The sequence below is a fragment of the Hyperoodon ampullatus genome (assembly GCF_949752795.1).
Source record: "Hyperoodon ampullatus genome assembly, chromosome: 1".
NCBI classification, from domain to species: domain Eukaryota; kingdom Metazoa; phylum Chordata; class Mammalia; order Artiodactyla; family Ziphiidae; genus Hyperoodon; species Hyperoodon ampullatus.
The window spans coordinates 26,168,092-26,195,531 of record NC_136914.1 but is presented as its reverse complement, the minus strand read 5'-3'; the positions used below and the strand labels follow the sequence as shown (position 1 = coordinate 26,195,531).

Below are 27,440 nucleotides of genomic sequence, written 5' to 3'. Positions count from 1 at the left end.
TAAACATTTCTTGCATCTTCTCAATCTTTGCCTCCATTCTTTTTCCGAGGTCCTGGATCATCTTCACTATCATTATTCTGAATTCTTTTTATGGAAGGTTGCCTATCTCCACTTCATTAAGTTGTTTTTCTAGGGTTTTATCTTGTTTCTTCATCTGATACATAGCCCTCTGCCTTTTCATCTTGTCTATTTTTCTGTGAATATGGTTTTTGCTCCACAGGCTACAGGATTGTAGTTCTTCTTTCTTCTGCTGTCTGCCCTCTGGTGGATGAGGCTATCTAAGAGGCTTGTGGAAGTTTCCTGATGGGAGGGAATGGTGGTGGGTAGAGCTGGCTGTTGTTCTGGTGGGCAGAGCTCAGTAAAACTTTAATCCGCTTGTCTGCTGATGGGTGGGGCTGGGTTCCCTCCCTGTTGGTTGTTTGGTTGTTTGGCCTGAGGCAACCCAACACTGGAGCCTACCTGGGCTCTTTGGTGGGGCTAATGGTGGACTCTGGGAGGGCTCACACCAAGGTGTACTTCCCAGAACTTCTGCTGCCAGTCTCCTTGTCCCTTGGTGAGCCATGGCTGCACCCCGCTTCTGCAGGAGACCCTCCAACACTAGCAGGTAGGTCTGGTTCAGTCTCCTATGGGGTCACTGCTGCTTCCCCTGGGTCCCCATGTGCACACTACTTTGTGTGTGCCCTCCAAGAGTGGAGTCTTTGTTTCCCCCAGTCCTGCCAAAGTCCTGCAATCAAATCCTGCTAGTCTTCAAAGTCTGATTCCCTAGGAATTCCTCCTCCTGTTGTCAGACCCCCAGGTTGGGGAGCCTGATGTGTGGCTCAGAACCTTCACTCCAGTGGGTGGATTTCTGTGGTATAAGTGTTCTCCAGTTTGTGAGTCACCCACCCAGCGATTATGGGATTTGATTTTATTGTGATAGCACCCCTCCTACCATTTCATTGCAGCTTCTTCTTTGTCTTTGCATGTGGGGTGGATTTTTTGGTGAGTTCCAGTGTCTTCCTGTTGATGACTGTTCAGCAGTTAGTTGTGATTCTGGTGTTCTTGAAAGAGGGAGTGAGAGCATGTCCTTCTACTCCACCATCTTGAACCAATCTCCAAGGAAGCCTTTTAAAATACAGGTTTTGGAGCCCTGCCTTGAGTTTTCTGACTCAGTCTGGGTCACCAGGTGCATGTATTAATGGGCCAGGTGTAGAATTCTCCTGCCTGGATGAGAGGCTATGAGGAAGCACCAGTAAGGGTGGGAGAGATTTATGAGATACTTAAGCAGCAGAATGAACAGGTTTAAGTGATTGATGGACATCAACCTGGAGTGATTGTGTGGAGGGACAGGTCACTCATTATGTCCCAGAATTCAAATGGAGCATTCAGATCTTCAAGGGCAAGGAAAGATGATGAGACAAACCACAGGACATGCAGATACAGGTGAGCATTAGGTAGTTAGATATAGACGTAGGGTTTGCCAGGGAGAGCTCTAGACTTAAGGCCCAAGAATGAACTTAGGAAATAATGTTTAATTCTGACTCAGAAGGAAGAGACCTCAAAGGAGATGGAAGAGAGGCCAGAGAAATAGCAAGAAGATAAGAACAATTCAAAATTCATTCAAGCATTTAATGGGGAAAGTTTGGCTTGTGGACAGAGTATAAAGGGCTTAAATTCCAAGAAAATAAGTTTTGATTGTATATTGTCAGCAAAAGTGGGGGAGAGCAAAACAATAACAGCAAACGGTTTGCTTACTTAAGTCAAGACTATGCTATGATCAAGTTTGTTTTGGGGGAACATCATTCTATCACTGGTAGAAAGGAGACGGAGAGAGGGTAAGTCTAGAGGTGGGAGAACAGTTTGAAATTGTGTGGCTGTAATAAGGGCCTAATCTAAAGCATTGGGGGGGTGGGGTGGACACAAGACACCTGTTTCAAGAGCGATATCTAAGGCAGAATGGTAAAGGAGGAGGAGTTAAGGGCAAACTAAGGCTTCCAGTTTGGCAGACCGGTGGCCGGCAAACTAAGGTTGGAGTGGGTAGAATGTAGACAAAGTTTTGGTGATGATGTTGTGAGTGTGAGCAATTTCAGGCACCATATGGTTTTTCATGGGTAGCGAGAAATATGGCTCTATTGCTCTTCCGATAGGTTGAGGCTAGGAGTTATGATTTAGAAGTCATCAGCAGTATGGGAACTGAAGTAAAAGACAGTCACCCAGGCAGATACATATTTAGTGAGAATAAGTGACAACCAGTGGTGATTGTCAGGAGAGGGTGAACACAGTACTCAGAATCAGATCTAATGCTACGAATGCTGCCTGATCTACACCAAGTGCAGGGAGACATACATTCTTTATTCTAAATATTACTCAGTATACTCAGTGAATCAATCTGCAGTTTCTTGTTTTATTTTGTTTTTTGTTTTTTTGGCAATCACATCACACTGACATTTCATACTGTGTTAGAAGTTAACTAAAATCATGCATATTTTAATTGAACTATTATTAATTAATTTTGGTCTCCTCTTGACCATGAACCTAAGTAGAGGACTTTCCAATTATATTGATTCCATCAGACGTGATGTTTTTGTTGCAAGAAACAGACTACTGCACTAAAAGTAGTTCATCTTATGATGACATTTATTTCCCTCTCATAACTATAAGCCCAGAGGTATGTGTGTTGAGGGTTGGCTCAGCAGATGAGGAACGATGAGGAACTGAGTCTTTTTCCTCCTTTAGCTGCCAACCTCAGTGTGTCAGCGGTACATTGATCAAGGGCAAAAGGTGATGGTGGCAGTGCCCTGCATTCTGCTTTCATATAAGAACATCTGAAAGCAGGATGGGAGCAGGGGCATGTTGACCCAGAGGCCTACTCTCTTTCTTTTTTATTAAAATTTAAATAATAATTTACGTACAGTAAAATGCATAAATTTTAGGTGTACAGTTGAAAGAGTTTCGACAAATCCATACACCCATATAACCCACTTCCCTATTGAGAACATATTCATCACCCCAGAGGGCTCCCTGGGGTACTTTCTTCGTCAGTCATCACCACTGCTGCCACCCCGAACTCCACCCAGAGGCAACCACAGCTCTAATCTCTTAAATCATTCTCTTTTTGGTAATCAGGAATGAAAATATTTCCCAGAGCCCTCTGCCCCCAGCACACTTTCCCTTACATCTCCTTGGCCCGAACTGTGTCACAGCCAACCTTTAAGTCAATCACGGACTAAAGAGGATAGTATTATAGACCATTTATGACTCATCCATCTGTTGGGGCCCATCTGACCTAAGCACACTGCTGCAGACCCAAATAAAACTGGGTTTTGGGGGGTTTTTTTACAGCAAGAAAGAATAGGGAAAGGGTTATACACACACACACACCATTTTGTTGGTCTACATATCCAGCCATCCAGTATCTGACCTATTCTTCCAGCTTTATTTCACTCACAAAAGTGCTAAGTATGTGCTAGTGCAAGCCAATGATTAAAATACTGAGAATGACACAAACAAATGTAGAGACCTCCCCTGAACTGAACAGCAATCTATGTTCCAACACTCTGGTCAAAGTTCTTCATCCTGGTCCAAATGCAACCAAATCTATATTTGTCTGGGTCCCCAATTTTCATTTAGCCCACAAGGGTATCATGAGAATGTCATCCAACACTTTGGCTCCTACACTGGGGCACAGAGAGGTGTGTCAGTGGATAGGTTTAGTACTTTTTCCCTTTAAAAGCCCTTTTCTCTGTCTCAGTACGTTTTATGAGCCTCAGATTATTCTCAGCTCAGATATTTCGAGTCTCTGTCACTGTAGTGTATTTATCACTTGTTCTGTGCCTGTTTACTCTTTTTGTATACATCCTTCTAAAAGCTGAGCTCACGAGAATGATGCCTTGTTTTTCTTAGCTGCTCTTCCATTCTTCCTATTTTTCAGTATGTTAATGATATCATTGTGAACCTCCCAATCCCTTTTCAATCCAGCTTCCTTCTGGCTTATCTCTAATGTTTCTAAGATCTTAGGAATTTTAGAAAAATCTGCTTTCTAAACAATGTCCAGGTTTACATATCTAACCATGGCTAGCACATTCTTTATTGTTATGGACCTTAAAATGGCCCTGGTACATCCCATTAATTTCCATAACTTCCATTCCATCCTTATTGGTTATAATTAGGTCCAGAAAACCATGCTTCCTTGTTGCATTATTTACCATCTCAGAGGTAAGACTATCAGCAAGATCAGTAAAAAACTGCATTAAATATTCTGCTTTAACAGAATGATGCTTCAGAGTATAGACATGGAGTTTCCAATGATGACATTTATCTGCCTCTAGGCCAGATTTGAAACTTGCATTAGGAGAGTAGCAGTCATATTCATCCACCTAAGATATCTATATTTGACTCCCTCAGTGTTTTCAGTTTATGTATCTTGTACTCTCATGCTTACACCTAGTAGCTCAAGGATTTCTATGCAGGGCACTCTTCCAAAGATCTCAACAGGTGTTACTTTATTTGTACAGCATGAAAGCTCCTGTTGGTGTATTCTAGTGATTATTTGTATCTCAGCAAGTTTGTCTTGCTTAGGAGATAATATTTATCTATTTTCATTCTATTTTAGGTTTACCATATTATCTTATCAGCCCTAGTTAAAAGGTATATGTGTTAAAAAGTGTTTATCCATGATACAGCTGAAACAAAGTCAGTCACTTTTTAATATTTTAAAAAGAGACCCTTTGCAAAGCACTATAGGAGTCAGATAAACATATTTTAAGGTAGATTTTTTTTTTCTATTTAGAAAATTATTTTAATTTTTCATAGAAAAATGGATACAAGTTATTTTGTTTTAATATTCTCTTGTGAATCACTGATATTTTCTCAGCTACCACATTACCTCCACTTTATGCTACACTTGATATTCTCCAAAGTAGCTCATTTTATCTGAGCATTGTTCTTCCTTTTCCTCAGATTTCAGTTTAAAGTTCTCTTTATCAGGTTAGCAAGATTCTTGTCAAATGCATTCCTCTCATACGTAAGCTATCCCCTATACGAAGTGCTGTATTCGCACATGAGCCCTAGTTAAGAAAACCTCATTTCGGTCTATTTTTGCTGTTTTGGTTGGGTGCTACATGATACCGCTTACCTTTCATTTCTTCTTCAAAGTCATGCCTCAACTGGAAGAAGAAATGAAAATAGCCCTTCAGTGCCCAAACCAAGTGCCATATGAATCAACAAGAGTATAGTGTGGTCTGTAAATGTGATAAGTCTCAGGAAACCTCCTGAGGGAACCTCCCATATCAGTTCCATCAAGATTTACCTCAATATGAATGAGAAAGAAATAAGATGCCTTCCCTCTAGTCCCTACCTGAAGGACTTGGTTTGGATGTTTATCCTCTGACTCTTAGTTGTAAATCTTTAGAGAACTACGTGCATTAACCTACTGTGTAAAAGATATGTTATAAATTATCAGCCAATGATAAAAAGATTTAGATAGTATTGTCAAGATTCCTTTATAGGTTTTAAAACTAGTCTCCTTTACTGGCGACAGTTACCAAGGACCTCATATATGGGACTTACAGTCTCAAGTTGAACTTGGAAGTGTGCCAGGAACAAGAGAGACAAAAAGACATATTAATACTGTCTTCAGGAATCCACAGTCTACTTGGTAAGCTAACACTTCTGGACACAGACCTAAGCACATATCCCTGCTATTAACACCAGGCTTCCATAAAGAGGTGGTGCACCCAATTGACCATACCTCTGGGCTCATGTAAGTGCTTTTGAGATGATTTTACAGCAGTAAGGAAACATCAATTCACAATTATTCTCCAATCTTAGAAGTATATATATATCAGTTTAACAAACACTTGATACAAAGAATAAATTTCATAAAAAGAATTCAATGTAGGAATAATAATCTGAAGGTATATCCATAAGAAATTTTTATAACAGATAATGATTAAATATCTTCCATTAAAAATACAGCAATACTGAAAATTAAACACCAAAGTTACTTACTTTTACTATGATAAGCCTCGCTAGGTTTTCACACCTCTGGTTATCATTTTCTACATACTCCACTTCAAACAGGGTGTTATAATTTTCTAATATTTTAGCCATTATCTTGTTGCAGAGGTCTTGCTCTTTCATGCCTTCAAGCCCAGGAGACACACTAGAAATAAGGGGAAAAAATTGAGAGGAATTATTTTGTAAAAACACAAGTGCCAGCACAGCTGACTCAGGCTTATACTTTGACCTTTCCTGAATGATTGATCAGCCTTCTTATAAATACAAATGGGATTTTAAATAAGTTCTATGGTGACACAGGATGTTGTTGGGACAACTGGCAAGTTCCAAAGATCTGAATTAATAACTTGTGCTGAATAAGAAAAGTACATGTTGTTCAGGAAGAGGGTACAGGTTAACATGCGTGCAATCGATAATGCTTTATACATATTAGAAATTGCTACACATAAAGTAACATTTATAAAAAAGTAAAAGCTAAAGAGAGACCTTCAAGAGGGCAGAGGAGTAAGATGGGGAGATCACCTTCCTCCCCCAAAATACATCAGAAATACATCTACGTGTGGAATAACTCCTACAGAACACCTACTGAACGCTGGAAGAAGACCTCAGACCTCCCAAAAGGCAAGAAACTCCCCAAGTACCTGGGTAGGGCAAAAGAAAAAAGAATAAACAGAGACAAAAGAATACGGACGGGACCTGCACCAGTGGGAGGGAGCTGTGAAGGAGGAAAGGTTTCCACACACTAGGAGCCCCTTTGCGGGCGGAGACTGCGGGTGGCGGAGGGGGGAAGCTTCGGAGCCGCAGAGGAGAGCATAGCCACAGGGGTGCGGAGGGCAAAGCGGAGAGATTTCCGCACAGAGGATCGGTGCCGACCGGCACTCACCAGCCCGAGAGGCTTGTCTGCTCAGCCGCCGGGGCGGGCGGGGCTGGGAGCTGAGGCTCGGGCTTCGGTCGGATCCCAGGGAGAGGACTGGGGTTGGTGGCGTGAACACAGCCTGAAGGGGGCTAGTGCACCACGGCTGGCCGGGAGGGAGTCCGGGAAAAAGTCTGGAGCTGCCGAAGAGGCAAGAGACTTTTTCTTCCCTCTTTGTTTCCTGGTGCGCGAGCAGAGGGGATTAAGAGCGCCGCTTAAAGGAGCTCCAGAGACGGGTGTGAGCCGCGGCTAACGGCGCGGACCCCAGAGAGGGGCGTGGGACGCTGGGGCTGCTACTGCCGCCACCAAGAGGCCTGTGTGCGAGCGCAGGTCACTGTCCACACCTCCCCTCCCGGAAGCCTGTGCAGCCCGCCGCTGCCAGGGTCCCGGGATCCAGGGACAACTTCCCTGGGAGAACGCACGGCAAGCCTCAGGCTGGTGCAACGTCACGCCGGCCTCTGCCACCGCAGGCTCGCCCCGCAACCGCACCCCTCCCTCCCCCCGGCCTAAGTGAGCCAGAGCCCCTGAAGCAGCTGCTCCTTTAACCCCGTCCTGTCTGAGTGAAGAACAGACGCCCTCCAGCGACCTATACGCAGAGGCAGGGTCAAATCCGAAGTTGAACCCCAGGAGCTGTGTGAACAAAGAAAGGGAAATATCTCCCAGCAGCCTTAGAAGCAGCGGATTAAATCTCCACCATAAACTTGATGTGCCCTGCATCTGTGGAATACCTGAATAGACAACGAATCATCCCAAATTCAGGAGGTGGACTTAGGGAGCAACTGTAGACTTGGGGTTTGCTTTCGGCACCTAATTTGTTTCTGGTCTTACGTCTATCTTAGTTTAGTATTTAGAGTTTATTATCATTGGTAGATTTGGTTATTGATTTGGTTGCTCGCTTCCTTTTTTTCTTTATATATATATATATATATTATTAACTATTTCTCTTTTTGTGAGTGTGTATGTGTATGCCTCTTTGTGTAATTTTGTCTGTACAGCTTTGCTTTTACTATTTGTCCTAGGGTTCTGTCTGTCCTTTTTCTTTTCTTTTTTTTAGTAGAGTTTTTAGCGCTTGTTATCATTGGTGGATTTGTTTTTTGGTTTGGTGGCTCTCTACTTTCTTTCTTTCCTTTTCTACTTTAAAAAAATTTTTATTTTTAATAATATTTATTTTTCTTTTAATAACTGTTGTTTTTCTTTCTTTCTTTCCTTTTTCCTCCCTTTTCTTCTGAGCCATGTGGCTGACAGGGTCTTCAGCTGGGTGTCAGGCCTGTGCCTCTGAGTTGGGAGAGCCGAGTTCAGGACACTGGTCCACCAGAGACCTCCCAGCCCCATGTAATGTCAATCAGTGAAAGCTCTCCCAGAGATATCCAGCTCAACACTAAGACCCAGCTCCACTCAACGACCAGCAAGCTACAATGCTAGACACCCTATGCCAAACAACAAGCAAGACAGCAACCTAACCCCACCCATTAGCACAGAGGTTGCCTAAAATCATAATAAGGTCACAGACACCCCAAAACACACCACCGGACATGGTCCTTCCCACCAGAAAGACAAGATCCAGCCTCATCCACCAGAATACAGGCACCAGTCCCCTCCACCAGGAAGCCTACACAACCCACTGAACAAACCTTAGCCACTGGGGGGGAGACACCAAAAATAACGGGAACTACGAGCTTGCAACCTGCAAAAAGGAGACCCCAAACCCAGTAAGTGAAGCAAAATTAGAACACAGAGAAACACACAGCTGATGAAGGAACAAGGTAAAACCCCATCAGACCAAACAAATGAAGAGGATACAGGCAGTCTACCTGAAAATGAATTCAGAGTAATGATAGTAAAGATGATGCAAAATATTGGAAATAGAATGGAGAAAATACAAGAAACATTTAACAAGGGCCTAGAAGAGCTAAAGAGCAAACAAACAATGATGAACAACACAATAAATTAAATTAAAAATTCTCTAGAAGGAATCAATAGCAGAATAACTGAGGCAGAAGAACGGATGAATGCCCTGGAAGATAAAATAGTGGAAATAACTAACGCAGAGCAGAATGAAGAAAAAAGAATGAAAAGAATTGAGGACAGTCTCAGAGACCTCTGGGACAACACTGAACACACCAACATTCAAATTATAGGGGTCCCAGAAGAAGAAAAGAAAAAGGGACAGAAAATATTTGAAGAAATTATAGTTGAAAACTTCCCTAATATGGGAAAGGAAATAGTCAATCAGGTCCAGGAAGTGCAGAGAGTCCCATACAGGATAAATCCAAGGAGAAACATGCCAAGACACATATTAATCAAACTATCAAAAATTTAATATGCAGAAAAAATATTAAAAGCAGCAAGGGATAAACAACAAATAACATAAAGGGAATTGCCGTAAGGTTAACAGCTGATCTTCCAGCAGAAACTCTGCAAGCCAGAAGGGAGTGGCAGGACATTTAAAGTGATGAAAAGGGAAAACCTGCAACCAAGATTACTCTACCCAGCAAGAATCTCATTCAGATTCAACGGAGAAATTTAAGCCTTTACAGACAAGCACAAGCTAAGAGAATTCAGCACCACCAAACCAGTTTTAAAACAAATGCTAAAGGAACTTCTCTAGGTAGGAAACACAAGAGAAGGAAAAGACCTACAATGACAAACCCAAAACAATTAAGAAAATGGTCATAGGAACAAACATATCGATAACCACCTTAAATGTAAATGGATTAAATGCTCCAACCAAAAGACATAGACTGGCTGCATGGATACAAAAACAAGACCCGTATATATGCTGTCTATAAGAGACCCACTTCAGACCTAGGGACACATACAGACTGAAAGTGAGGGGATGGAAAAAAGATATTCTATGCAAATGGAAATCAAAAGAAAGCTGGAGTAGCAATTCTCATATCAGACAAAATGGACTTTAAAATAAAGACTATATAAGAGACAAAGAAGGACACTACATAATGATCAAGGGATCAATCCAAGAAGACTATATAACAATTTTAAATAGTTATGCACCCAACATAGGAGTACCTCAATACATAAGGTAAATGCTAACAGCCATAAAAGGGGAAATCGACAGTAACAAAATCATAGTAGGGGACTTTAACACCCCATTTTCACCAATGGACAGATCATCCAAAATGAAAATAAATAAGGAAACACAAGCTTTAAATGATACACTAAACAAGATGGACTTTGGTATTTATAGGACATTCCAACGAGAAACAACAGAATACACTTTCTTCTCAAGTGCGCATGGAACATTCTCCAGGGTAGATCATATCTTGGGTCACAAATCAAGCCTTGGTAAATTTAAAAAATTGAAATCTTATCAAGTATCTTTTCTGACCACAACACTATGAGACCAGATATCAGTAACAGGAAAAAGTCTGTAAAAAATACAAACACATGGAGGCTAAACAATACACTACTAAATAACCAAGAGATCACTGAATAAATCACAGAGAAAATAAAAAAATACCTAGAAACAAATGACAATGAAAACGTGATGACCCAAAACCTAGGGGATGCAGCAAAAGCAATTCTAAGAGGGAAGTTTATAGCAATACAATCCTACCTCAAGAAACAAACATCTCAAATTAACAACCTAACATTACACCTAAAGCAATTAGAGAAAGAAGAACTAAAAAACCCCAAAGTTAGCAGAAAGAAAGAAATCATAAAGATCAGATCGAAAATAAATGAAGGAAACAACAGCAAAGATGAATAATACTAAAAGCTGGTTCTTTAAGATAAACAAAGGTGAGAAATCTTTAGCCAGACTCATCAAGAAAAAAACGGAGAAGACTGAAATCAATAGAATTAGAAGTGAAGAAGGTGAAGTAACAACTGGCAATGCAGAAATACAAAGGATCATGAGAAATTCCTACAAGCAACTATATGCCAATAAAATGGACAACCTGGAAGAAACAGACAAATTCTTAGAAACATACAACCTTCTGAGACTGAATAAGGAAGATGTAGAAAATGTAAACAGACCAATCACAAGTACTGAAATTGAGACCGTGATTAAAAATCTTCCAACAAACAAAAGCCCAGGACCAGATGACTTCACAGGCGAATTCTATCAAACATTTAGAGAAGAGCTAACACCTATCCTTCGCAAACTTTTCCAAAACATAGCAGAGGGAGGAACACTGCCAAACTCATTCTACGAGGCCACCATCACCCTGATACCAAAACCAAACAAAGATGTCACAAAGAAAGAAAACTACAGGCCAATATCACTGATGAACATAGATGCAAAAATTCTCAACAAAATACTAGCAAACAGAATCCAACAGCACATTAAAAGGATCATATACCATGGTCAAGTGAGGTTTACCCCACGAATGCAAGAATTCTTCAATACACGCAAATTAATCAATGTGATAAATCATATTAACAAACTGAAGGAGAAAAACCGTATGATCATCTCAATAGATGCAGAAAAAGCTTTTGACAAAATTCAACACCCATTTATGATGAAAACACTCCACAAAGTAGCCATAGAGGGAACTTACTTCAACATAATAAAGGCCATACATGACAAACCCACAGCCAACATTGCTCTCAATGGTGAAAAACTGAAACCATTGCCTCTAACATCAGGAAGATGACAAGGTTGCCCACTCTCACCACTCTTATTCAACATAGTTTTGGAAGTTTTAGCCACAGCAATCAGAGAAGAAAAAGAAACAAAAGGAATCCAAATCAGAAAAGAAGAAGTAAAGCTGTCACTGTTTGCAGATGACATGATACTATACATAGAGAATCCTAAAGATGCTACAAGCAAACTACTTGAGCTAATCAATGAATTTGGTAAAGTAGCAGGATACATTAATGCACAGAAATCTCTTGCATTCCTATACAGTAATGATGAAAAATCTGAAGGAGAAGTTAAGGAAACACTCCCATTTACTACTGCAACAAAAAGAATAAAATACCTAGGAATAAACCTACCTAAGGAGACAAAAGACCTGTATGTAGAAAACTATAAGACACTGATGAAAGAAATTAAAGATGATACAAACAGATGGAGAGATATACCATGTTCTTGAATTGGAAGAATCAACATTGTGAAAATGTCTATATGACCCAAAGCAATCTACAGATTCAATGCAATCCCTATCAAACTACAAATGGCATTATTATTCACAAAACTAGAACAAAAATTTCACAATTTGTATGGAAACACAAAAGACCCCAAATAGCTAAAGCAATCTTGAGGAAGAAAAATGGAGCTGGAGCAATCAGGCTCCCAGACTTCAGACTATACTACAAAGCTACAGTCATCAAGACAGTATGGTACTGGCACAAAAACAGAAATATAGATCAATGGAACAGGAGAGAAAGCCCAGAGATAAACCCACACACATATGGTCACCTCATCTTTGATTAAGGAGGCAAGAATATACAATGGAGAAAAGACAGCCTCTTCAATAAGTGGTGCTGGGAAAACTGGACAGCTACATGTAAAAGAATGAAATTAGAACACTCCCTAACAACATACAAAAAAATAAACTCAAAATGGGTTAAAGACCTAAATGTAAGGCCAGACACTATCAAACTCTTAGAGGAAAACATAGGCAGAACACTCTGACATACATCACAGCAAGATCCTTTTTGACCCACCTCCTAGAGTAATGGAAATAAAAACAAAAATAAACAAATGGGACCTAATGAAACTTCAAAGCTTTTGCACAGCAAAGGAAAACATAAACAAGATGAAAAGACAACCCTCAGAATGGGAGAAAATATTTGCAAATGAAGGAACTGACAAAGGATTAATCTCCAAAATTTATAAGCAGCTCATACAGCACAACACCAAAAAAACCAAACAATCCAATCCAAAAATTGGCAGAAGGCCAAAAGACATTTCTCCAAAGAACATATACAGATTGCCAACAAACACATGAAATGATGCTCAACATCATTAATGAGTAGAGAAATGCAAATCAAAACTACAGTGAGGTATCACCTCACACCAGTCAGAATGGCCATCATCAAAAAATCTAGAAACAATAAATGCTGGAGAGGGTGTGGAGAAATGGGAAGCCTCTTGCACTGTTGGTGGGAATGTAAATTGATACAGCCACTATGGAGAACAGTATGGAGGTTCCTTAAAAAACTAAAAATATAACTACCATATGAACCAGCAATCCCACTACTGGGCATATACCCTGAGAAAACCATAAGTCAAAAGGAGTCATGGACCACAATGTTCATTGCAGCTCTATTTACAACAGCCAGGACATGGAAGCAACCTAAGTGTCCATCGACAGATGAATGGATAAAGAAAATGTGGCACATATATACAATGGAATATTACTCAGCCATAAAAAGAAATGAAATTGAATTATTTGTAGTGAGGTAGATGGACCTAGGGTCTGTCATACGGAGTGAAGTAAGTCAGAAACAGAAAAACAAATACCGTATGCTAACACATATATATGGAATCTAAAAAAAAAAAAAAAGGTTCTGAAGAACCTAGGGGCAGGACAGGAATAAAGACGCAGATGTAGAGAATGGACTTGAGGACACAGGGACAGGGAAGGGTAAACTGGGATGAAGTGAGAGAGTGGCATGGACATATATACACTACCAACTGTAAAATAGATAGCTAGTGGGAAGCAATTTGATATCACAGGGAGATCAGCTCGGTGCTTTGTGACCACCTAGAGGGGTGGGATAGAGAGGGTGGGAGGGAGACGGAAGATAGAGGAGATATGGGGATACATATATATGTATAGCTGATTTACTTTGTTATAAAGCAGAAACTAACACACAAATGTAAAGCAATTATACTCCAATAAAGATGTTAAAGAAAAAGAAAGAAAATGCTAGAAAGAACAAGTGTTATCACAAAAAAAATGAGTGTTTTACCATGACAGAAATACTCAGTTACACAAATAACAGCAACACAGTCTTTTTTTTTTTTTTTTTTTTTTTTTTTGCAGTATGCGGGCCTCTCACTGTTGTGGCCTCTCCCGTTGCGGAGCACAGGCTCCGGATGTGCAGGCTCAGCAGCCATGGCTCACGGGCCCAGCCGCTCCGCGGCATGTGGGATCTTCCCAGACCGGGGCACGAACCCGCGTCCACTGCATCGGCAGGCGGACTCTCAACCACTGCGCCACCAGGGAAGCCCGCAACACAGTCTTTATTTAAACATTTCTTAGATAATGCACAAAAGGCACACAACCTGAAGGAAAAGAAATAATTCTGGGAAAAAGTGCCGAGAACTGTTGAAGATTATGTACATTGAAGATGCATTACACTATTCTCTCTTCTTTGGGGTATGTTTAAAAGTTTCCATAATTTAAAAAAAAGGTATAAAAAGCTTCTGAATGCAGAAGACACTCTATATAAGGTAGAAAGACAAGCTATAGATTGGAAGAAAAGAAATATCTCTTCAGTAACACGGACAACTGACATAGCATTAGTAATCAGAGTATCTAAAGTATTTTTACTAATCAATAAGAAACTGAGTAATTTTCTTATCTTTGTTTCTTTTTTAAAAAAAGAGACAAAAGACAAATTGAAAAACTCAGAAGAAAACACTTGGACAGTCAAGAATCTTATGAAAAGATACTTAATCTGACTGAGTAATCAGTGAAATGCATTAAAAAAGCAACAATGATGTAGCAATTAATATCCATCTGTATTCATTTCCTATGGCTGATGCAACAAAACTGTGACAAATTGGGTGGCTTAAAACAGCAATTTATTCTATCACAGTTCTGGAGGCCAGAAGAGTAACAGCAGTATTACCAGACAGAAACTAAAGTGAGCAAGGCCATACACTCCACAGAGGCTCAAGGGGGAGATTATGGCTACAGCATTACTTGGCTGTGGCTGCATGACTTCAATCTTCAATCAAGGCCGACATCTTAAACTTCTCTCTCCTCCATGTTCACATGGCCTTCTCCTCTGTGTACATGTCCAGTCCCCTTCTGCCCCCTTCCTATAAGAATACATGTGATTGCATTTGGTACCCACTCAAATAATCTAAGACAATCCCTTTATCTGAAGATCTCTATCTTAATTACAACTGTAAAGTCCCCCTTTTTCACCAAATAGGGTAATATTTACAGTTTCCAAGGATTATAACTTGGTATCTTTGGGGGACATTGTTCACCCTACTATACCATCTTTGGGGTACATATCCTAAGGTGACTCCGAATGAGTCACACTCCTGTACTCACCTCAGGGGTAGGCAGAATCTGTGACTTGCCTCTGATCAAGAGAATATGGCAAAGGTTCTATGACATCACTCCCATGACTGAGTCTTATATAATGGAACATAATCTCACAGACTGGAGTGAGGATACTGCTGCTGGTCTTGATGAAATAAGCTGCCATGTTCGGAGAGGACCCATGAGACTGCCACATGGCAGGGGACTAATGTGTACCTGAGGCCTCTAGGTCACAGCCAGTAAGAAGCTGGGGTCCTTATGCAGCTGCAAGGAAATGAGTCTACCGACAACTCTCATGAGCTTGAGAGCAGATTCTGTTCCAAACTTGAGCCTCCTTATGAAAATGCAGCCCAGCTGTTACCTTGATTTCAGCTTTGTAAGACCAGAGACAGAGGACCCAGCTAAGTTGTGCCTGGACACCTGAGCCATGGAGAGCATGAGATAGCAACCTTTTGTTGTTGTTTTTTTTTTTTTTTTTTGCGGTACGCGGGCCTCTCACTGTTGTGGCCTCTCCCGTTGCGGAGCACAGGCTCCGGACGCGCAGGCCCAGCGGCCATGGCTCACGGGCCCAGCCGCTCCGCGGCATATGGGATCCTCCCGGACCGGGGCACGAACCCGTATCCCCTGCATCGGCAGGCGGACTCTCAACCACTGCGCCACCAGGGAGGCCCCCTTTTGTTGTTTTAAGGCACTACATTTGTGGTGAGCTGTTACACAACAAATTGAAAACTAATACAGAGTTTGGTATCTGGAAGTGGGTTACTGCTCTAACAAATATCTAAAATGTGGGAATGTCTTTGGAACTGGATAGTGAGAGGAGACAGGAAGAATTCGGGTAGCATGACAGAGAAAGCCTAAAATGCCTTCAACAGATTTTTAGTTGACATCTGGATTTTAAGGACACCACTGGTGGACTTCCCCGGCAGTCCAGTGGTCAAGAATCCACGCTTTCACTGCAGGGAGCATGGATTCGATCCCTGGTCGGGGAACTAAGATCCTGCATGCCGTGCAGTGTGCCTCCCACCCCCCCCACCCCCGAATAAAAAGGACATGGCTGGTGAGAGCTCAGAAGTGCTAGCCCGGCAGTAATAAGGAAGGGGTGAGGTCAAACCAGAGTACGTCATATCTTACAGAAGTAAAATAATAGGCAATGAGAGAAGTTGTAACACGCACTAGACAAACTTAGGTTGAGACCCAGAGCGTGAATTTTAGAACTCTTTTGTGTTCTGTTTACCGATGACTCAGAAAAAGATGAAATATGGCCTCCTGGGTCTTCATGTGGAAACAGAGGATAGGTCTCAGTAAATAACGATTTTTAAATAGAACAAAGAATGCAGGAACAAATGACTTATCAGGAAGGAGAAGTAACCACAGCAAAGATAATAAATCAGTCATAATGACTCCCAGGTTCTGTTCCAAAGGTACAGATCAGCCTAAAGCACATTCTTTTTTTTTTTTTTACTTTTTGGCCTCAACCAGGGATTGAACCCACACCCCCCTACAGTGGAAGGTACCTGGATTTTGTCAACCTAGAGTGACCTTTGCCTCATTTTAAAGCTAAAATCTCCACCCCAAGGGTGGGGGATCGCCACTATTTCTGAACCTGCAACTGTGTTTGAGCATGTTGTCGCACTGTGCAAGCCCATCTGGAACTCCATCTCTACATGGAATATCACACTTGCCCCTTCATGAATATGCATGCACCCATAGCTTAAACTTCCCTGATCCTGCGGTGCTGGGAGACAAGGCTTTGAGAGCTATCTCCCTGTCTCCTTACTTGTCACAAGGAATAAATGCTTCTGCTTTAATCAAAAGTACTTGGTGTGTTCATGTGGCTAAGCACCCCAAGTGATGGACACACTGGGCCCAGTAACAGAAGAAAATAAGAAACACGTTATTGGAAACTGGCGGAAGGGAGATCCTTGCTTTGTTGGCAGAAAGCTTAGTGAAATTGTATCCTGCATGATGTGGGAAGCAGCATGTGTAAGCAACAAGCTTGTATATACAGTGCAAAAAATTTCCAAGCAATATTTTGAAAGTACCACCTGATTTCTCCTTGCCACTTATGGTAAAAGCTGAGAGTGAAACAGAGACAGAGACAGAGACAGAGAAACAGAGGAAAGGAGAGGGAAGAGAGAGGGAGGGAGAGAGGGAGAGGGAGGGAAGGGGAGAGAGAGGGAGAAACTGAGGTTAAAACTTAAGTAAAAAGGAAATAGGACTTGATTTAAAAGTTAACTCTACAGATGGCAAAACACACTGAAATTAAGAGATTCACTGTCAGGAAAGCAAGCTCCATAGAAAAGGTTGAGACTGTGATGATATAACCTTTTGCTAATATACACTACCAAATGTAACATAGATAGCTAGTGGGAAGCAGCCGCATAGCACAGGGAGATCAGCTCAGTGCTGTGTGACCACCTAGAGGGGTGGGATAGGGAGGGTGGGAGGGAGCCGCAAGAGGGAAGAGATATGGGAACATATGTATATATATAACTGATTCACTTTGTTATAAAGCAGAAACTAACACACCATTGTAAAGCAATTATACTCCAATAAAGATGTAAAAAAAAAAAACAAAAACCTCAGAAAGATCAAAACCTCAGACTATTCAGTTAGACAAAGGTCCCTTTCAGGTGATTAAGGGTGTGCTCACAGATCCTTTCAATTAAACCAGAGAGCCTCTAGGAACTTAAAGGCACTGCCCATCAGCCATTTTAGCACGAGCCTGAAATAGAGAAAGGATTATCTTGGAAAGATCTGAGGGGATGTGTCTTTTTTTCTACTGGAGTGAATCCCAGTGAAATTCACAGAAGACTAGTAAGTTTTTGAGAAATTTATTTCAGCAGAGACACTGCCAACTTGGAATGAAAGGGACAAAAAGGGTACAAAATGAAAGGAGGCCATTAGATTTCCAAAATTCTATTGGCAGGAAGCAGGCTGATAAAGCTACTCAGCTGCAAATGTGCTGCCTTTCATCAAAAATGAAGGATGACTCAGAGGGCAGAACCAAGAACCAAGAGGGTGAAGTTGAAAAGCATGGAGAAGTATTCCCAGGCTTTGAAACCTAGTCAACAGATTTGCAACATTTGCTGGGCTGGATATCAGAAATGTCATTAGCCAGTGACTTTAGTTTTTTATCTTGAATTTCTTCTTGTTTGAACCAGAACATCTATTGTTGTTATCCTGTTTGTTCCATCAATATATGTTAGGTGTGTTGCAGCAAATAACTTCTCTCTTTAGTTTCACCCTCTAAGGATGCCTTTCTCAACCACAGAATAACAGCCATTTTTGAGATGTTGCCAGCTATCTGTTGTAACAAAGTAGACACTTCTGCCTTATTTTGAAACTAAATTAGATTCAAGGTATTCTATATAATACGTTTACTCTCAATCATTTTTATTACAGTATGTTTCTTTAGTCAGATGTAAGGGTAAAGCTTCAGTTAAGGAATGCGTGGATCCTATCACTTAAGACCTTTTGCATCAATTCTGCAGCAGGCTGCTGGAAATAGCTGTGGCAATTATAACTTTCTGCCATAGGGTTATTTCCATTCATAAAAGCTTGTCAATTTTAAATTTACCACTTTTTAGGTATCCAAGACAAAACAAATGAGAAACAATGTAAGGAGAGGATTTTGTGAAGATAGTGCAGTAGGAAGCACCAGACATCTGTCCCCCTACCTAGACAACAATTACACCAGCAGAATTTGTCTGATTAAGTATTTTGGAACTCAGTAACGTCCAGGGAAGGCTCAGACAGTAAGCCGTGATTAATTTTGGTCAATTTTAGCTCTTAGCACAGTAGCCGCTCATCCCCCACCCCAGCCATGTGGCAGGAAGCTATTCTCTGGTTCCTTGAGCAGCTTGCACACAGCTTGTGGGAGCCAGCATAAGCAAAAAGGACCCTGTCTTTCAAATATTGGGGAGTTGTGCTCTGAACGCTGACTGCTGCTTCTGAGGTGCAAAAAGGTGGGCAGCCATTGCTGCTGCATCTCCCTCCCTTGTTGAAAGCCCCTCCCTCTTAGCTGAAGTGACTTCTTGGGGATTTAAAGGGCTGACACCCTTTTTTATGCCACTTTGATTTTTTTCCTTTTTCCTCTTTTGGTAGTCAGACATTCAAGACTAGGACATTAAAAAACAACTGCATATATGGGGAAAATTAGAAAGTGACTGTGCATGTCCAGGGAAAGGCTCAAAAAAGACCTGAGAAGACCTTAAGCTCATACTTAAGGCTGATGTTGGTACAAAAACAGTCTACAACAATCAAAATCAAAAACCAAAACCAAAACCAATCAACAAAAACATTAAAAACAGCATACCCCAGGCAAGGAGGAAAATCTGATTTCCAGAGTTACTACATTATTAGATTTACATGTCTTTTGTTCAACAAAAAAATCACAAGGCATACAGAGACAGGAAAATATGGCTCATTCAGGGAAAAAATAAATCAACAGAAACTGTCCTAGAAAAAGATTTGATGGAAGATATACTAGATAAAGCCTTTAAAACAACTGTCTTAAAGATGCTCAAAGAACTAAAGGAAGATGTCGAAAAGTCAAGAAAATAATGTGTGAACAAAATGGAAGTATCAATAAAGAGAAAGAAAACCCAAAAAGGAAGCCAAAAGAAATCCTGGAGATGAAAAGTACAGTAACTGCAATGAGAAATTCACTGGAAGGATTCAAAGACAGATTTCAGCAGGCAGAAGAAAGAATCAGTGAACATGAAGATAGGACAGTGGAAATTATTGAGTCTGAGGAAAAGGAAGAAAAAAAGATCTAAGAAAAGCAAACAGAACCTGTGCGACACCAGCAAGTACCAACCTACACATCATAAGAGTCCCAGAAGGAGAAGAGAAAGAGAAAAGGGCAGAGAAAATATCCGAAGAAATAATTAATGAAAACTTCAAGATGAAAGATATGAGTATGAATATCCAAGAAGCTCAAAGGACTGACTCAAAGACCTACACTAAGACACATTATAATCAAACTTTGAAAAGAGAGAAGTGAATCATCACATACAAGGGATCCTCAATTAGATTATCAACAGATTTCTCATCAGAAACTTCGGAGGCCACAGACTGATATACTCAAAATGCTAAAAGAGAGAAACTATCAACCAATAACTATATCTGTGGCAAAAATGTCCTTCAAAAGTGAGGGAGAAATTAAGATATTCTCAGATAAACAAAAGCTGAGGGAATCAGTGACCAACACCCCTGCCCTGCAAGAAATGCTCAAGGAAATCCTGCACAGTGAAATGAAAGGACAATAGGCAGTAAACTGAAGCTGAATGGAGAAATAAATATTTCAATAAAGGTAAATACATGGGGAATTATAAAAACTTGTGTTACTGTAACAATGGTCTGTAACTACACTTTCTGTTTTCTACCTAATTTAAGAGACTAATACACTTAAAATACAAAAAAAAACACATTAGTTTAAAAGCCAGTAGTACTATAACTTTGACTTGTAGCTCCAAATCTAAGAGACTAGTGATTCAAAAGAATTATTAGTAACCCCAATATCAAAACCAGACAAGGACACTACAAGAAAACAAATTACAGGCCAATATCCTTGATTAACATAAATGCAAAAATCTTCAACAAAATATTAGCAAGCCAAATTCAACAATACATTAAAAGGATCATACACTATGGGATTTAGTCTAGGGATGCAAAGATGGTACAACATCTGCAAATCAATGTGATAATGTATCATTAACAGAATGAAAGATAAAATCATATGATCATTTCAACAGATGCAGAAAAAGCATTTGACAAAATTCAATATTCATTTACAATAAAAGCTCACATCAAAGTGGGTATAGAGGGAACATACCACCATATAGGCCATATATCAGGGGTCCCCAAACCCCAGTTCCTGTTGGGAACCAGGCCGCACAGCAGGAGGTGAGCAGCGGGCGAGTAAGCAAAGTTTCATCTGCCGCTCCCCATCACCCCCCATCACTCTCATTACTGCCTGAACCACCACCCCGCCGTCCATGGAAAAACTGTCTTCCACAAAACTGGTCCCTGGTGCCAAAAAGGGTGGGGACCACTGCCATATATGACAAGCCTGCAGTTAACATCATACTCAATGGGGAAAAGCTGAAAGATTTTCCTCTAATAACAGGAACAAGAAACGATGCCCACTCTTAACACTTTTATTCAACATAGTATTGGAAGTCATAGCCAGAGCCATTAGGCAAGAAAAGAAAATAAAAGACATTCCAACTGGAAGAGATGAAGTAAAACTGTCACTCTTTGCAGATGACATGATGTCATGTATAGAAAACCCTGAAGACTCCACCAAAACTGGAGCTGTAAAGGAGCAAAGTTTTTGTATGTTACTGGAGTAAAGCTGCTATTTATTCAAATTAGAGTATTAAAACTTTAGGACAGTAAATGTAATCCCCATGGTAACCACAAAGAAAATAGCCATAGAATGGACAAAAAAGGAAACGAGAAAGGAATTTAAACATTTCAGTACAAAAAAAATCAACTTAACACAAGAGAATACTAATGCAGGAACTGAGCTACAAAGAAGCTATAAGGCTTCCAGTTATATAAGATACATAAGTACTTGGGATGTAATGTATAACAAGATAAATATTAACACTGCTGTATGCTTGATAAGAATATATTTAACAGAATAAATCCTAAGAGTTCTTATCACAAGGAAAACATTATTTTTCTTTTATTTTGTACCTATATGAGATGATGGATGTTCACTAAACTTACTGTGGTAATCATAATGTATATAAGTCAAACCATTATGCTGTACACTCTAAACTTAATGTATATAAGTCAAACCATTATGCTGTATACCTTAAACTTATACAGTGCTATATGTCAATTACATCTCAATAATGCTAGAAGAAAAGAGCTATAAGGCATATAGAAAACAAATAACGCAATGACAGAAATCCCTACTTATCAGTAATTATTTTAAATGTAAATGGACTGAACTCTCCAATCAAAAGACAGAGACTGGCAGAATGGATAAAAACACATGATCCAACCATATGCTATCTACAAGAGACTTGAGATCCAAAGACACAAACAGGTTAGAAGTAAAAGGATGGAAAAAGATATTCCATTCTTATAGTAAGCAAAAGAGAGCAGAGGTGGCTATTCTAATATCAGACATAACAGACTTTAAATCAAAAAAGGTTTCAAGAGGGCTTCCCTGGTGGCACAGTGGTTGAGAGTCCACCTGACGATGCAGGGGACACAGGTTCGTGCCCCAGTCCGGGAAGATCCCACATGCCGTGGAGCGGCTGGGCCTGTGAGCCATGGCCGCTGAGCCTGCGTGTCCGGAGCCTGTGCTCCGCAATGGTAGAAGCCACAGCAGTGAGAGGCCTGCGTACCACAAAAAAAAAAAAAAAAAAGGTTTCAAGAGACAAAGATGGTCATCATATATTAACCAAATTTCAATAGAGGAAGAAGATATTATAATTACAAATATTTATGTATCTAATGACAGACCATCAAAATATGTGAAAGACAAATGGACAGAACTGAAGGGAGAAACAGACCATTCAATAGGAGTTGGAAAGAGTTTAATGCCCCACGCAGAACAGAAAAAACAACCAGAGAGAAGATAAATGAGGAAATACAGGACTTAAAAAACAATAAACCAAACAGATCCATCAACATATACAGAATATTCTACCCAACAACAACAGAAAGCCCACTCTTCTCAAATGTACATGTGACATTTCCCTGAATAGACCATGTGTTAGGCCACAAATTAAGTCACAACACATTTTAAAAGACAGATATCATACAATGTATCTTTTCTGACCATAATGGGACAAAGTTAGAAATCAATAACATTAAGAAAATTGGAAAATTCACAAAATTGTGGGATTAAATAACACATGTTTAAGCAGTCAATGGATCAAAGAAAAATTGTCAAGGCAAATTAGAAAATATTGATACTTAGAGATGAATGAAAATAAACCACAACAAACCAAAACTTATGGGATGCAGCAAAGTGGAGCTAAGGAATAAGCTTATAGTTATAAACACATTAAAAAACAAAGAAGATCTCAAACCAAAACCTAACTTTACAACTTAAGGAAATAGAAAAAGAATTTAAAAAAAATCCAAAGCTAGCAGAAGGAAGGAAATAATAAACGTTGGAGCAGAGATAAATGAACTAGAGAACAGAAAAACAAAAAAGTAAATGAAACCAAAAGATGGTTCTTTGAAATGATCAACAAATACACACACACTCACACATACACACACACACATATATATACATATATATACACACACACACAATGGAATATTATGCAGCCATTAAAAAAACAATGACATACTGCCATATGCAGCAACCTGGATGAACCTAGAGAATATTATGCATAATAAAACAAGTCAGCAAAGAAAAATACTGTATGATATCACTTACATGTGGAATCTAAAAAAATAATACAAATGAGTGTATATGCAAAATAGAAACAGAAATACAAATATAGAAAATAAACTTGTGGTTACCAAAGGAGAGAGAGAAGGTGCAGGAACAAATTAGGGGTATGGGATTAATAGATACAAACAACAGTATACAAAATAGATAAGCAACAAGGATATACTGTACAGCTCAGGGAATTATACCCATTATCTTTTAATAACCTATAATGGAATATAATCTGCAAAAATAATGAATCACTGTGCTAGACACCTGAAACTAACACAATACACTAAATCAATTATACTTCAGTAAAAAAATATATATGTAAGGAAATGCTAAAGATCACACAAAAAACGGTTAGAAATAACAAATGAATTCAGCCAAGTAGCAGGATACAAAGTCAACACACAAAACTCAATTGTATTTTTATACACAATGAACAATGTGAAAAGGAAATTACAAAAACAATCCCATTTACAATAGCATCAAACAGAATAAAATACTTAGGAATAAATTTACCAAGGAAGTGAAAGACTTATACAATGAAAACTACAAAACATTGGTGAAAGAAATTAAAGAAGACATAAATAAATGAAAACATACCAAATGTTCATGGATTGGAAGGCTTAATATTGTTAAAATGTGACTACTACCCAAATAACCTACAGATTTGATGCAATACTTATCAAAATTTCAATGGCATTTTTCACAGAAATAGAAAAATCCATCCTAAAATTCATACAGAATCTTAAGAGACCCCTAACAGCCTAAACAAACTAAAAAAAAAAAAGAAGAAAAATAGAAGACTCACACTTAACTTACTGCAAGGCTACAGTAATCAAAACAGTGTGGTATTAGCATAAAGACAGACATACAGACCAATAGAAGAGAACACAGAGCTAGAAATGAACCCTAGCATATATGCTCAAATGGTTTTTTGACAAGGATGCTCACACAATTCAAAGGGAAATGGACAGTCTTTTCAACAAATGGTACTGGGAAAACTGGATATCCACATGCAAAAGAATGAAGTTGGCCCCTTACCTAGCACCATATATAAAAATTAACTCAAAATGGATCAAGGATCTAAAACAAGAAAACTTTTGGAAAGAAAACAAAGGACAAAAGCTTCATGACATTGGATTTGGCAATGATTTCTTGGATATAACCCCAGAGACACAGGCAACAAAAGAACAACAAACAAACTGGACTTAATGAAAATTTTAAAAATTTGTGCACCAAAATACACTACCAACAGAATAAAAAGACACCCAGAGTGGGAGAAAATATTTGTAAATCATGTATCTGATAAGGAGTTAATAACCAGAATATATAGAGAACTCCTAAAACTCAACAACAACAAAAAACCAACCTGATCCAAAAAGAGCAAAGGATTTGAATAGATATTTCTCCGAAGAAGACATACAAATGGCCAATAAGCACATAAATGATGCTCAACATCACTAATCATTAGGGTAATGGAAATCAACACTGCAATGAGACATCACCTCATACCCACTGGAATGCCTAGTATCAAAAAAAACAAACCAGAAAAGAGTAAGTGCTGGTCAGGATGTAGAGAAATTGGAACACTTGTGCATTGTTGTTGGGAATGTAAACTGGTATAGCCACTATGTGAAACAGTATGGTGGTTCCTCAAAAAATTAAAAATAGAATTACCGTATGATGCACCAATTCCACTTCTGGGTATATACCCCAAAGAATTAAAAGCAGGGTTTAGAAGAATATTTGTACACCAATGTTCATAGCAGCATTATTCACGATGGCTAAAACGTGGAAGCAACCCAAATGTCCATGGATGGATGAACGGATAAGCAACATGTCATACAGTGGACCCTTGAACAATCAAAGGGGTTAGAGACAGGGATCCCTGTGTAGTTCACAATCTGCATGTAACTTTAGAGCCGGCCCTCCAAACCCATGGTTCTGCATTTGTGGATTCAACGAACCTTATATGGTGTAATACCATAGCATTTATTGGAAAAAAAAATCCAGGTACTGTATAAATGAATCTGCAGAGTTCAAACCCAGGTTGTTCAAGTTTCAACTATATATACATACAATGAAATACTATTCAGCCTTAAAATAGAAGGAAATTCTACTATATGCTACAACATAGTTGAACCTTGAGCATATTAAGTAAAATAAGCCAATCATAAAAAGACAAATACTGTATGATTCCACTTACATGAGGTACTTAATAAGATGGTCAAAATCATAAAGACAGAAAGTATAATGGTGGTTGCCAAGGGCTGGGGGGGAGGGGGGGTGTTAGTGTTTAATGGGTACAGAGGTTCAGTTTTATCAGATGAAAAGAGTTATGGGGATGGATGTTTGCACAACAATGTGAATGCTTTTAATACCACTGAACAGTACACTTAACAATGGTTATGGCAGTAAAATTTATGTCATGTGTATTTTAGCACAATAAAAATACAGTTAAAAAAAAAGATGGGAGAGCTGAATACAGGACATTGGACAACCAGAGACCTCCTGGCTCCATGCAATATCAAATGGCAAAAATCTCCCAGAGATCTCCATCTCAACATTAAGACCCAGCTCCACTCAACAACCAGCAAGCTACAGTGCTGGACACCCTATGCCAAACAACTAGCAAGACAGGAACACAGCCCCAACCATTAGCAGAGAGGCTGCCTAAAATCATAAAGTCATACACACCCCAAAACATACCACCAGACGTGGTCCTGCCCAACAGAAAGGCAAGATCCAGCCTCATCCACCAGAACACAGGCACCAGTCCCCTCCACCAGGAAGCCTACACAACCCACTGAACCAACCTTACCCACTGGGGACAGACACCAAAAACAGTGGGAAATATGAACCTGCAGCCTGCGAAAAGGAGACCCCAAACACAGTAAGTTAAACAAAATGAGAACACAGAGAAACACACAGCTGATGAAAGAGCAAGGCAAAAACCCACCAGACCAAACAAATGAAGAGGAAATAGGCAGTCTACCTGAAAAAGAATTCAGAGTAATGATAGTAAAGATGTTCCAAAATCTTGGAAATAGAATGGAGAATATACAAGAAACATTTAACAAGGAACTAGAAGAACTAAAGAGCAAACAAACAATGATGAACTACACAATAAATGAAATTTAAAATTCTCTATAATGAATCAATAGCAGAATAACTGAGGCAGGAGAATGGATAAGTAACCTGGAAGATAAAATAGTGGAAATAATTACCACCGAGCAAAATAAAGAAAAAAACAACAAAAAGAATTGAGGACAGTCTCAGAAAGCTCTGGGACAACATTAAACGCACCAACATTCAAAGTATAGGGGTCCCAGAAGAAGAGAAAAAGAAAGGGACTGAGAATATATCTGAAATTATAGGGGTGGGATAGGGAGGGTGGGAGGGAGGGAGACGCAAGAGGGAAGAGATATGGGAACATATGTATATGTATAACTGATTAACTTTGTTATAAAGCAGAAACAAACACACCATTGTAAAGCAATTAAACTCCAATAAAGATGTTTAAAAAATAAATTATAGTTGAAAACTTCCCTAATATGGGAAAGGAAATAGTCAATCAAGTCTAGGAAGCACAGAGAGTCCCATACAGGATAAATCCAAGGAGAAACACTCCAAGACACATATTAATCAAACTATCAAAAATTCAATACAAAGAAAAAATTTTAAAAGCAGCAAGGGAAAAGCAACAAATAACATACAAGGGAATCCCCATAAAGTTAACAGCTGATGATTCAGCAGAAACTCTGCAAGCCAGAAGGGAGTGGCAGGACATATTTAAAGTGATGAAATGGAAAAACCTACAACCAAGATTACTCTACCCAGCAAGGATCTCATTCAGATTCAACGGAGAAATTTAAACCTTTACAGACAAGCAAAAGTTAACAGAATTCAGCACCAC

The 27,440-nt window shown here is 39.5% G+C and overlaps 1 protein-coding gene across 1 annotated transcript in view; it reads right to left on the bottom strand.

Moving 5' to 3' along the window:
- Positions 1 to 27,440, bottom strand: part of FAM13A (family with sequence similarity 13 member A) — a gene marked incomplete at both ends in the record, with an annotated part of 327,001 nt that overhangs the window by 202,600 nt on the left and 96,961 nt on the right. Inside the window, 1 exon segment of the mRNA XM_079717737.1 lies at positions 5,989 to 6,142. Coding sequence (XP_079573863.1) covers positions 5,989 to 6,142 — 154 coding nt within the window.